Source organism: Cylas formicarius, unplaced genomic scaffold (assembly GCF_029955315.1).
Source record: "Cylas formicarius isolate icCylForm1 unplaced genomic scaffold, icCylForm1.1 PGA_scaffold_6__28_contigs__length_40554024, whole genome shotgun sequence".
NCBI classification, from domain to species: Eukaryota; Metazoa; Arthropoda; class Insecta; order Coleoptera; family Brentidae; genus Cylas; species Cylas formicarius.
The window spans coordinates 24936797-24950847 of NW_026844347.1; the positions used below are offsets into that span (position 1 = coordinate 24936797).

At 33.9% G+C, this 14051-nt stretch overlaps 1 protein-coding gene across 4 annotated transcripts in view; it reads left to right on the top strand.

Moving 5' to 3' along the window:
- LOC132704172 (TOX high mobility group box family member 4-like) overlaps positions 1–14051 on the top strand; it is a 428384-nt gene that overhangs the window by 277334 nt on the left and 136999 nt on the right. The window contains exon 1 of one of the 4 annotated variants that reach the window (XM_060674020.1): positions 5137–5178. The exons of the other annotated variants lie outside the window; for them this stretch is intronic. Within the exon in view, the coding sequence (XP_060530003.1) occupies positions 5140–5178 (39 nt within the window). The 5' untranslated portion in view covers positions 5137–5139. Of the gene's footprint in view, positions 1–5136; positions 5179–14051 lie in introns of those variants that run through there. 4 annotated transcript variants of the gene reach the window in all.

Consider the following 14051-nt stretch of genomic DNA (forward strand, 5'->3'; position numbering starts at 1 on the left):
ATCAACTTTTTATTAATGATAAGTTCCTCCCAAAGATTGGAGGTCCTCGGTTTCTAAAAATAAATTTGTTTAATGTTATTTTTAATTGCTAACGTTTTGTTTTCATAACGCTCAGTTAATAATTTCCACGCCATCAGGTATTTGTCGTTTATCACTTGAATGGTTTTCCAAATTTTAGCGGCGTCATCCTTTAACGATCCTAGTAAATAGTAAAGCTTTCTGATATTGTCAATATTTGGGTGATCGTGTATCAAAGTTGCAAATAGGTCGTGCAATGGATCCCATTTGTCGTATTCACCATAGAATTTAATTAGTCGATTTAGAATACATGAGAATTTACCGACTGAATTGGACTTTACGTTTGACTTTTCGCCCGACCCAAGGATTCAAGGTACTTATCAAAATTTTTGCGTTCACTGCCCTTACCTCGTTCGGATCTAACAGCTCTAATTCTCATTGAACTTTGTTAAATAAATGCATGCAACGTTTCGGCGATTTGTTCTAGTCGCAAAATTAAACCGACAAACAGTAATAATATGCAAGGGATTGTAAAGGAACAGACTTATAGTTTCTCGTTGACTGTCTGGATGGTTCTGCACTCTACTCTCGCTTTTGCTTGTTTTTTCTTGTGATTTTACGTTGACTGAACTGTTCTTCCATGAAAACCATTCGGCCAAAGGATCATAATGTTTGGGATTCCGATGAGTGATCCGTGCGCTCGTTGTTGGACTCCATAAATCACTACCCAAATTAAACGATTTTTTAACTGATGAAAGTAAATTACATTTTTCAAAGAAAACAAAGGAGTAACATTTCGGCGACTTATTGCCAGAGATGAATGGAACTGTTTCGACCGGTCTGGATCGGCATTAGATCAAAACATTACGATGTACTCGCAAAGCCGGGTCGCGCGCCTACTATACTGCATCGCAATACCGAACATTTATTAAGATACTATGTTAACAAAAAGAATATTTATGATATATTTTTAACATATTTTGTAAATTTACCTCCTCTCTTTCCTTTACCCATTTTCGAAACATACAGCACAACGTTTTGTGTTTATTTTTTCGTAGTTGGGAGTATATTTGATCTGGGAAATGTCGTTTAAGTAATCGCGATGGTCTCGGTATTTTCGGTCTTCTTCCACATAGCTCTCTTTCTTGGGCATATTGTTCTACCATTTGTTCACCCAAATCTAAGAGAAAGTTGAGACGTTTTTTTTGTATAACATAAATGCCTAAATATTTTCATATAATATTTTTTTACGCGACACCTTGCCGATTTGTAAAAATAGAGCATATTGCCGGCCAATATAACCTTCGGTTTGGTAAATTAGCATCAAACTCCTTCTTGTTTACCAAATACAAAAATTTGAGTAGCGGATGAAAAATGGTGTTTTGATGCCCTCTCGTTTGCTAAAACATAATTTATACTCTGATTTTATGCAGATTCCCTGAATATTTAGGAGAACCAACAAAGTTCTTATTTCATTTTCTTTATTATCGTTCAAATACTACCCCGCATAACGATTTGTTTCAACAACGATTTTATTTATAAGCTCGTCAGTAAAAAAAAAACATTCAAACAGTTGAATAGGGTTATCTTTGTTCAAATTGTCAAGTTTTATACCAGAATCGCTTTGAAAAGGAAACACTGGACTACGGATTCCAGAAAAACTCCGTGGCACGTCGATTGGATTTAATATGAGAAAATATATTAATTTCTATAATGAGACAATTATTTTGCTTCCCCTAGCATTCTACATCTCGGTAACGAATCATTTCTAGATTTACGTTTAAAGAGAGTATTTCAAAACAAATGCAAAGAACTTGAGTGGGTAATTCTTTGTTTAAATATAGGGTAGTTTGTTATATAACGTTGTGTCAGAATAACGTTCACAAAATATTTGTTTATTTTATGTTTTATTTTACAACTTTTGCTTCCTGCAATTTCTTCAATATATATTTTTTTTACCGTTTAATTGATTGATTAATTGATCTGTTCACGCGTATACTATCGACCTTCTTTAAAAACATTTTATTTAAACAACGAAACTCAAATAAAAACACAACAAATCAGCAAGACATCTAAAGCAAAATAAAAATACAATTTTTGATAGTAAATGTTGAGAAAATAATTTGTGAACAGAAAAAATGCTCATGGGTATTCATCCTGCGAAATCATCTCTCTCTAATGATTGACTTTTGATTCAACGTTTTAATAACACACTACCCTTTATTTTATACAAGGAATCCACTTTTCGTATTTGTGTTGAAATGCCCTGCATATTAAACTGTTTTGCCAATTTACGGGACCCCTGGATTCACAAAGTTTCTTTTGCTAATTTTTCTAAATTTTCAAATTTGGCGAAGAAAAACATTGACGTTGGCGCCCTAGACCATATTAGCTAATAATGCAACAACATTAGGGTAATATGGCGTTCTATATTGCCCAAGAAAATATTGTCAATAGTATTTACATCTCATTCTTTTTTAAAATCTCGGCGAACAATTAACAATTATTAATCAATATTCCTCAAAATTCAATTAAAAATTTTTTTTTAAACTATTACAATGTAAAAAATGGAAAGATGGTCCTTATCGATAAGTTTGCCGGTTTCCCCTCAATCGAATAACAATTTTGTAAAAACAAGAATGTGTTATTATGCCTAATATATCTTCTTGAGTCTTACTCATTAAAAGATTTTCTATAGAAAGCAATCTAATATATTGTAAACTTGACTATAAAGTGTGTCACATTTGCATTTCCTCCTTTCTCTTCTAATGATATGTTGTTTCCTTTATGCACTGATAGTAGTAGTTGATTGAAATAAATATTTTTCTATTAGTGTCCTATTTAGTGTACTTAAATTGTAACTTGTCACGTTTAATAAAGTTTCACCAAGAAGGAGTTCAAAAACTTGCCTCATGTATTCAACAATCTTATTCAACGTTAGATCACACTTCTAAATTTATGGCTGTTGTATGGTATACTCCAGTGCTAAATGGCGCGAAATCATAAAACCTCGTAATGGTTGCAAATGGAAGTCGCATTGGGTGGTAGTTTGTGCATTGTTATTTATTCAAAATAATGGCCATAATTACAAGAACGGGTCTGCATATGGGATGTAGAAAAAAATGAAAAGAATATTTATTTGAACATTAAATTCAATATTTGTACACCTAGAGGCTTTGCTTTGCTGAAAAAACCAGTAGATAATCTCTTTTTCTCTCCAAAACGAAGTAATTATCATTACTCATTACGTACCTGACATATCGCCCAGTTTGTTTGTCGTACCAAACGCAACCCCTGTCTTACCATTCCGCACCATTTAGAAAGAAACTGCAAAAAATTGCATACTACTTTTGCTAAGAATGAGGATAGTTGTGTTTTTCCCCGATTTTAACACCGCTACACGTTCATAGTTTCGGGTGGTTACTCGTTAGTCATACCAACATCGGTTTCTGACCTTTGTGCGTGTGTAAGTGTAACCGATTACAAGGCCCGATCCCCGTTGAGCCCCCCTATTAGAAGATTTCGGGGTCAAAATTCCGGGCAAAGATCCCCGCGGCGGCGGCGGCGGCGCTCCAATATTTATCCCCGACACGTTCCAGAGATATATTTTCACTTCATACAGACGATCGGGACCAACAATGAATTTTAATGACTGCATTAACGCCAGCGCGCGGTCTGGGCACAATAAAAAAAAAAGACGGTGGCGGAGAACTTTTTTACCCCCACGATTCGCGAGGCTTTTGTTTTTTGGAGAACTCCATTAAGTTTGCAAGAGGGTTCGTCTACCTGTAGATTGGTTTTGACAGCCGGAAAGGGATTTAGTCGTTTGATTTGAAAAAAATTGGATCGGATTGCGAGGGCGTTTTTTTTTTACCCAAAACGGCTTGTTATTGATTTGCAGACTAACTGTAAGCGTAATTCGGTTTTGCTGAACGTACTTTTCTAGCTATTCGTCAACCGTGTCATTCCAATTTAATCTTTAATTTGAAGCTTGAGAAATAAAATCGGTCAATTAAAAATCCCGGGTATAAAAATATTGAAAAATTTTTGTTTATAATTTATTATCCGGTAGCGTCGAGTTTTTTGTTCTTTCTTCAAGATATAAACAACAAAGCATTTTAAAGCCGATAATAAGTTCTAAACTTCAGTACATAAATTTCACGTACGATCGGTAGATTTGATTGACGGATAATATTTTGACGTCAGTTCCGATGGCTATAGTGAATATGTTGTTATGCAACACTTTGATAAACTTCTTCGGTCGCATATTAAACACGCGTGGCAAGTCAGCTTGCCACGAGTGGCGTTGATCAAACTTATATAATATACTCCTCCTCCTCCTATATGCCATCTCTGGCGAGGTGGGCGACCAATATCGCAAAGTCTTGCCTATTGTGGGCTTGATGAAGTAGTGTATTACCATTGGTGTGCGTCCAGTCTCTAATGTTTCTGAGCCACGATTGTTCTTTCTGCCTATACTTCTATTACCCTCGATTTTGTCTTCCAGGATTAGCTGCATTTGTTCATACTGTACATGGGGTATTATGTGTCCAAGGTAGGAAGTTTTTCTAATTTTAAAATGGGCGGGTGTTGACTCTTGTTAGAACTTCTTCATTGGTTGTCCTAGAGGCCCAGCCGATACGAAGCATTCTTCTATAGCATTACTGCTACTATTAAATAGTAATTTTTTAAAATCGTTTATTTCCCCAACATTTCCCAATGCGTGAATAACCCTGTATAGTATTTGTATAGTTTGTGTTCATTTATTTATTTAGTTATATGTTGTTGGAGATTTTATAAAAAATTGAGACCGTATTAACACACCAAACTATAATTAATTTCGAGGTTAGACAAACCGTATATGTATTCTATCCTATACGTTTCGTTATCTGACCTTATCAGTACATTTTATTTACAATCAGAACATTGCAGCCTTGCTAAGATAAGATTTTGATATAACTTTTTTATTGTTTTACTATCGATGTTTCGAGCATGCGTTTGTAAATGAATGTGTCAGTAAATCTTGTACTAGATTTTAGGTTACTCAGTTCTATTCTATTTAGTTGGGTTGTATCGAAAGCGGACACAATTACTGAGTGTGGTTATAGTTGGGTTAGTGTCATGGAATACGGAATGGATTTCTCAAATTTCTTCTTCGAGGTTTGTAAAAAATGGTACTAGGAGTGATATATAAATATAAAATGCAAATATCAACATAAATTGTCATTTTACATCTTAATGTCATTTGAATTATCATAATTTAAGTACTTAAAACAGCATAAATTTGATTAATTTAAAATAATTTTGTTTACGTTATCCCTCCGCTTATTTTAATTAATTTATTATCGTCCATTAAAAGAATTTCACAAGGCGATGGCATCTAAATGCGGGTATAATCAGCGGTTTATCTTAACGATCTTTTTAGGGCGATACTCGCATTGACCTATTCAAAGAGGTCGAATCCATAGTAATTGTCTCGCAATGAAAGTTTTATAAAATACACTTGATTAGTATTCTTCATTGTGTCTTTTGAGCATAATTATCTTGGTTAGTCCCTTTAGCGATATTGTTTCCATTCGAGAATGGAACATAAATATAATTGATCCAAATGTGTACGTACGACAGCGTTATGCAAAGTGAGGTATAAACATAAAAAATGGAGGCAGATTAAAATTTTATGGTGTATCGGTTCTCCATTATTTTTTGTCAAAAAGTGTTTGTTCAAATGAGGTATAAACATAAAAAATGGAGGCAGATTAAAATTTTATGGTGTATCGGTTCTCCATTATTTTTTGTCTTGTAAACTTTTTTCAGAGTCTAAGTGTAATTTTTGGTTATTGTTGATGCATTGAAAGAAAAAAGAATTGAGTATTACATTATCATAAAATGATCTATTTATCTAAAATGTAACCGTTTATTTTTAGGAGAGTTAAATATTCCGTTTCTTTTTGAGATTTTATTAATTGACTAAAGCGCCTGCCTCATGCAATTGTAACCAAGCTTCTCGCAACACAGCTTCAATCGAGATTGTTTAGAAGGAAAAAAAAATGAAGTGTCAAAAAAAGATCAAGTCTAACTCGGGCAATGGTGTTACATCGATCTCTTTAGATAATTTACATAAAAGACAGTGAGATATTTCAGCTACAGTGACAGAATATCCAACAAGTGTGGTAGACGGCATTCGAGTCACGTTTAAGTGTTTAATAAACGAGTGACTTAAAACGTTTACCGAACGTGTTGCGTACTATATGACATGACTTTCAGAATTGACAAACGTCAAAATGCAGGGCGTGGGAAATATCTCCGAAAACATCCGATTGCTTCCAAACCCGTGCGGTAAAATCCCGGAAATGTCCGAAGTAGCTCGGATCCGTTAGAAACGAAACTGACGTGGTAAAGTGACTCCCGCACGCTAGATTTGTGTGTAATTAGGTATTTTACAGGCAGTAAAAAAATATTTAACCAAATCCGTAGGAGTGTTAGAAGGTGCTCTCAATGTAATCGGTTAACAAGAACAAATTATTTTCCCCTTTACTTTCTCATGCTAATTTTTTAATGATATCAAATTGAACAATACCTTTGTACGATACTTTAGAAATCAAACGAAACATGAAATTATTGGACGGAAAATGGCCCCTTGAATAGCATTTCCTCCTCTATCTAACCCAAATATTCTCTGATCTGTAAAGCGCCGGTTAAAATTGTTCAAATGTCAAGTAAAATTTACCGTCGTCGTCTATCCAGCCAGTTTCCCGTCGACAAATGTCACCGGAACCATTAAATCAGTTTCTCTTAACAAATTTTTACATTATTTGTAGTTGACGTTACGATGGTTGACAAGATTCCAACAAGAGATTAGACAGACGACCGTTATAGGACTGTGTTGAAATTTATGCGCGAGATAATGAAGAAAACGACGACGTGTGGGATGCAATTCTTAAAAATTATTAATCGTTACGAAATGTTCTTAGACGTTTTTTCTTCCAAGTATAGCATTTTGTTTAGGGTGCAAGCCTTAAATCGAAAACGGGAAAGAGCCAAGAGTTGTTTTATATTTTCGAAAAAATACCCTATTTTAACGTAAATAATAATAACTAGGAGTAGGTAATTATTATAATTAATATATAACGAGTGATCAAAGAACGTGGGAACACTATAACTTTTACACTTGGTTGAGATTGAAATTTGGAAGGGTTAATAATATAGGTTGAATGTTCAATTTTTTGACAATTTGTAGTCAATGGTTGCACTTGCGGGTTGAGCGGAAACGACAGTAACTTTCAAATTTTAAATGGCGCAACCTATATTTTTTGCATTTTTGGATTCAAGAAATCATTCTGCGTAGAATAGGATGGTTTTTCTCTTTTTTTTGTTTTTTTTTAAGTTTTAATGTTTGAAAATTGTGTCTAGGCGCTGTGACCATCATAAATACTATTTACCGGGTCACCTGATCAAGAGAAAAATTGTAAATGAAAATTTTCTTTACTTGTCTAATAGCAAATAGCATTTAATGTAATGAACTATTAATTTTTTAGGATAACCTAGTTCTTTCAAATAGCACCCCAGCGGGAACAAAAACTTTTTAAAAGCGGTACTTTTTTTGCAACATTTTGACACCAAAATTTTCAAAATCCGTTAAAAAATAAGCTCACAAAATAACAAAATATTACTTAGGTGGCTTTGCTTCTATTCATCAAGTCGGCATGATTGAAAATTTTGACAGTTTGTGCATTTTAATCTGATTATCGATTTGGACTATTATGGAAAACAGTAATCAATTTACAAATAGAGAAAAAGTTGATATATTTCTGATATACGGGGAATACAGAAAAAAACTCTCGACGGGCCCGTGCATTGTATGCAGCCCGCTATCCGGGACGTCGCCTTCCTACATATTCTTTCTTTAGAAAGCTGGAATTGAAAATGAGAAATCCACAAAATAATCGACATGATAATTTTACTATAAGTGAAGAAATCAATGTTGTGGGATACGTCAACGTAAATCCAGCTGCGTCGCTAAGAGAAGTGGCATTAGACATCTCAAGAGAATCTGTGAGGAGAATTAAAAAAAAAAACGCGGATATCATTCTTTTAAGTATAACCTTCATCAACATCTTTATGAAGCTGACTTTGTAGGAAGACTTCGATATTGTAATTGGCTGTTAGATAAACATGACGAGAATAATAATTTCGTTAACTTAATTTTTTTCACTCGCGAGTCACGATTCTCAATAAAAACTGTGTTTAGCCGACAAAACAACAGACACTAAATAATCAAAGAATTATTCGTCCCGGACAGTTTCAAGAACGGTTCGGGCGAATTATTGGACCTGTCTTTTTTTTCATGGTGTCTTAACTGGTCTACGATATTTACAATTCCTAAGAAATGAAATTGAAGATTCGTTAGATGATTTATCTCTTGCCGTGACATTAAATTGGTATTGTCAGCAGGATGGCCCGCTTCTCCATAATTTTAGAAAAAAAAAAGAGAAAAACCGCTCTATCCTACGTAGAATGATCTCCTGAATCCAAAAATGTAAAAAATACAGGTTGGAGTGATTTAAAATTCGAAAGTTTCCGCTCAAACCGGAAGTGTAACAATTGACTACATATTGTCAAAAAGTTGGACATTCAGCCTATATTAATCCTCCCAAATTTCAAATTGATATCTTAAGCGATTTAAAAGTTATAGTGTTCCCACTGCCTTTTGTCACCCGGTATAATATAAGTTTTTCTTCTAAAAAAAAAAATATTTTCGTTTTCTTCAATAATCGAAGCCGAGAAGGATCATGTACTGGATGTCTTGAATTGTAGTGTCCATACATTATATTCTACCTTGTTAATTTTTCAAAGAAACTTCCACAGGCTACTGCGATACTTTTTATAAAACTTCTTGCTTGACTGAAACTGAAAAAAGCCAAGATGTTTGGCGCAACGTTAGCTAGTTCGAGTCAACAAAAACCAACGCAGGAGGAATCCAGAAGTTTTATAAAAAGTATTATATTGTGCCTTTCAAAATAAGCCTTAATTTCCTGTATGCTTATGCCGAGAAATGCTTCCTTTTGTCAATACGTACTATTTGTTAAAGTTTTAAAAAATATGTTTTTTATCGTTCTATCATTCTATATATTTTCATAAAAAAATGTATTTCTGAACAATGTGCATAACTCGATATTTCAATAATGTTTTCTGGTTCTCTCTAATTATTTTAATTATTTCTTCCGCCCTTGAAATTTTTTCGAAAAAATATGGTATTAATATTTTCCGGGAAGAAGAGTATTTTACACCAGAATGTTTAATTACATTTTAATAACATCTGAGAAAATATCATAAGTTTAATTTCTACGTAGTGACACTACACACAGCACAAAAATACTACTAACAATTTAATTATTTGTTAATTACTACCCTTTGACTTCCGGTTCAGTTTTTTTTAATGAAGATTATGCGAATAGGCATATTGCCGCCTGGCTTTTCTCAAATTGGTTACCTAGCAGAATGGTAACTGTGTCCCAGAGTCGACAATCAAACTTAAAGGGGTGAAATGGTAGAATTGTTGATGGTTAAATAATTATTTCAATTTTCGTATTTTTTACGACAATGGAATGCAAGTTCATTCAAACATTTATGCAAAATAAATGCGATTTTCTATATTATTAGAAAATAGTGGTTTTAAAAATAAATTGAAAATCTTATTGTTGATTTTTCTACAGGATGGTAGCACAAAAAAGCCTTAAGAAAGGCAAACAAGTTGACATTAGTATCCAACCAAAGAACCACTTTATTTTTGCCTCTGTGATTGTTTTCAAAAATACACAAAATTTTATTAAATTTTTCAAACATTCTTGTTTTGGAAACGAAGTAAAAATATTTTATTATTTCGGAGAGACGAATAGTTTCACTCGGTTTCACATTTTAAACTTAATTTTGCGCATATTTTAAGAAAATTTTGAAAAGTGTACAAACTTTAGGGTTTTACAATAAAAACCAATCTGTTCGCAGGTATCGACTAATGTCCAGAATCTATACTATTAGCGTTTTAAACGTAAATTGCTCCACTCTTTTGTTTTTTGTAAAATAACGTAGTTTCCGAAATTATTTTGTATTTAAAAAGACGCTATTCGAAATCAACTATAACCAAAAATATAACACGTTCACATTTATTTTGAATAACTTTTAATCAATCTATATCCAATTTTGGAAAATTGAACAGACTTTTGAAGGCTCAACAATTGGCTAGAGGCAAGTTTGAAAGTCAACTTCTGGGACACCGTGTATTATTATGTTAATATATAGTGTTAATGTTAATAAGCAATATATTTTAAACTTACGATTACATGAAATAAATTTCAATGTATAATTGTATTTATTAAATTTGCTGAACCTGATGCCAAATCCAAAATTAATCCTTTAATCCGTTAGTAAATTATTCCGATACTAATTGGCTCAAAAAAAGAGGCAACTGCTCAATCTATTGCAATTATTTATTCCATTAGCACAGATGAAACAATTTCTATTAAAACTATTTCGTGTCTCTTAAGGACCTTTATAGGGTACGTTTAAAGATTTTACAGCCCTTTTCGGTCGACAATAATGGAACGTGATGGGGTAAAAGAACAGCTGCTCGTTGGGGCGATCCATGTTAATGGCCCGATGATGAGGTTATTGTTAGGGCCGTAGGTTCGGCAATTTGTGAAATCGTGTTCTCGTCGGTAAGAAATTGTCCTGGTATTTGAGAATTTCATCCTATCATTTTTATCGATCGCTTTTGTTAACTTTGATTTGAAGCTTTTTCATTTTTTTAGTTGTCTTCTCCAGCAGCAGATCGATACTCAAAATTTTCATCACTATAAATCACATATAACAAGTTTACAGCCGCAACCACAAGCACGACCAAGTTAGCATCATGTTATTAAAAAAAACTCCCCCAGAATATTAGCTTATGTTAACAGTTACACGTAGTCTTTATAAATATGATTGGTAAATAAATACACTTCACTATAAATGATCGCATATTTACAATTTTCATGTGGATCATTTAAAGCAGCCAATTTAAAAAATCGCTTAAATTAGAATACTGAAATCCTGCTCAAGAAAGAAATGTGTGACCTCAAGCTAGAATAACGCACAATTTTACATGATTTATGTTTATAATTTGAAGCCCAATTTCAGAAAATCAGTCCGAGAAGTAAAAGACGATTATCAAAATTATCTTCAAGCTTGCTGATCTTTCAAGCGGGGCTATTAAGCTTTATAGGTTAGGTCACGAACTTCCACATGCTTTTCACGACATACCCGAGAGCACGCCTTCATCTAAGTGGTTAAGTGTTTTCTTGGAAAGTAACAAAATCAGAATGCGGGTGTAGAATAAAACTGCAAAAACATGATATCGTCTTGACTTAACGTTGAATGTTCCGCCCGGCAAAAATAAAATGAAACAATTCAATGAACGATGCTTTCATATCCTGAAAAAATATTCGTTTTTTTCTAATTTAAACTTGGCAGTTCTGTGGTAACAGGTGCTAGTACGCAAAACATTTGTAGCCTCAGAGATTGAAAATAATACTCATATAATGAGTATACTAAAAAACCTCATTAAAAAAAAAGTTTTTAACGATTAATTTCAAATGGGAAATAATACTTACTTGATAACTCAATTTTTTAAAATATTTCATTCGAAAAATAACTGATGTTCAAATGAGCGTTTTTCGGGGTTATTAGCTATATTGTATTTATTGTATTGTAATACGGCCGAAACAATTGTAAAAATACCATGAAATTTATATTTATTTATTTATATTGTGCGTTACAGCGCCGTCGTGTTGGGAACCAAATGGAGTCGATATTAAGTATCGCATTCGGATATTCTTTGAATATTTGTTATAGGTATTATTAAGTAATGGTTTTTTGACTAATCAATTGAGAAGTGGTCAATTGACCAGTCCCAATACTGCATAGTATATTTAGAAATTAATGGCATGAAGTATTTTATACACTTTTGTTAGTTAACCAAAACTCACCAAATTACATCAGTATTTGTATGATTTTTTATAAAGTCAACAATACCTCTCAAAAATATTATTATAGAAGAAATTCTGTTGGAGACATTTGAGAAAGGTCTTTCCAAAAGTGGCCGCATTTCCAAAGTGAATGCATTTGTTAGTGTTTTTTTAGATGAAACGATCAAATTTGGAGGAGACATTAGTTATCGTGACACCTACTACTTCAAATAGGAAGTTTCGCTATTGAAGGAACCTTTCTAACAATTACAAAAAAATATTAGTTGGTCATTGACTTGGGAAATATACTGCTGTTTAAATAAATGTTTTCTGGTGGTATTAGCGATATCGTAGATTGTTATTATAATGGGTAGGATTACAAAATACTGGCATGAAACATTTATTTTTTATACTTTTAATTTTGACAAAAAAGTGCATTAGATCTCACCAGTGTGTGTGTGTGTGTGCTAAAAGTTAGCGACAGTACCAATTACAGACAAATACCTTTTAAAAATGTTATTAGAAGAGATATTTGAAATAGTCTTTTCAGAAGTTGGGGTTGACAGATTCTACAGCAACTATTGAGGAAACCTTTCGAAAACCTTTCCAAACGTCCCCTCTAAATCATATCTTAAAAAAACATTGGTGCAAACCGCAATGTCCTAACTTCACTCACTTCGCTCATCAAACAAACAACGCGGTGCGGGCTTTTAAAACGTAGAAAAAAAGTGAAACAAGTGAATTAGCGTGCTGACGTTGTAATACTAGCGGGCCACCCGTCATTCGGGACGCAGACGGAGGACGGGCGACGACTGTAGCGATTCTGATCTTTGGGACTATCTGATCGGACCGGTGGCCACAGGCTGGGTCCATCTGTCCCGCGGATTACGTTTCGGGGCGGATCGCCGCCGCAAAAAGGTCTTGGGCGGCAATTAATTCAACGACAAATCGGCGACAAGAAACCCAATCGCGCACGCGAGTAAATCTAGTGTGAAGAGATCCGAATGCAAAGGACCAAATAGTCACGCTTAGATGTTTAATAATATTAATTTATTTAGTATTGATGGATAGGCCAATTACACTTATAGGTATGAAAGACAACTACTTGAGATCATGTAACTATGGAGTAAATGACCAGAAATTAATTATGTCAAATATTTTTTTTGACGTTTGTCAGTTCTGACGGTCATGTCCGTGAATGTATTCGTGTTGTTTTGCGAAAATGTACCCAAAAACTAACGGTCGTAAAAAAAGTATAGTATGCAACACGTTCGGTAAACTTGTTAAGTCACTCGTTTATTAAACATTTATTAAACACTCTCTTCGCTGCTGTCCGCTCGTGTCGAATAAGCTCGTGAGTCAAATGCCGTTTACTGCACTTGTTGCATAATATACTAATATCCTACTCCCGTTTGTAAAAGGACTAATTACATAGCGATCTAGCGTGCGGGAAGCGTCACTACTTCAGTTTCGTTTCCCACGAATCTGAGCCACTTCAGACATTTCCGGGATTTCACCGCACGCGTTTGGGAGCAATCGGATGTTTTCGGAGATATTTCCACGCCTTGAATTTTGACGTTTGTCAGTTCTGACGGTCGTATCAGTGAAGGTATTCCTGTTGCTTTGCGAAAATGTACCCAAAAACTAACGGTTGTAAAAAAAGTATAGTATGCAACACGCTCGGTAAACTTTTTAAGTCACTCGTTTATTGAACACTCGCTCCGCTGCACTCCCCTCGTGTCAAATAAACTCGTGAGCAAAGATGGCGTTTACCGCACTTGTTACATAATATACTATTGAAGTTACAGCTGGTTTTCCTTTATGAATTTACTTACGTCTAGATGTCCGATATTCTGGATGAGTAAACATCGTTTTTGTGCCTTTCACCACAAAACTGTCAAACTTAAACCAGGAAAAATTTTACTTGCATACTTTGATTGGAACAGTTTTTGCTAATATTTTTCTGGATATGTAAACATCGTTGATTTGACTTATTTCATTTTTATTTCATTTTACATTTGCAGTACTTCCAAG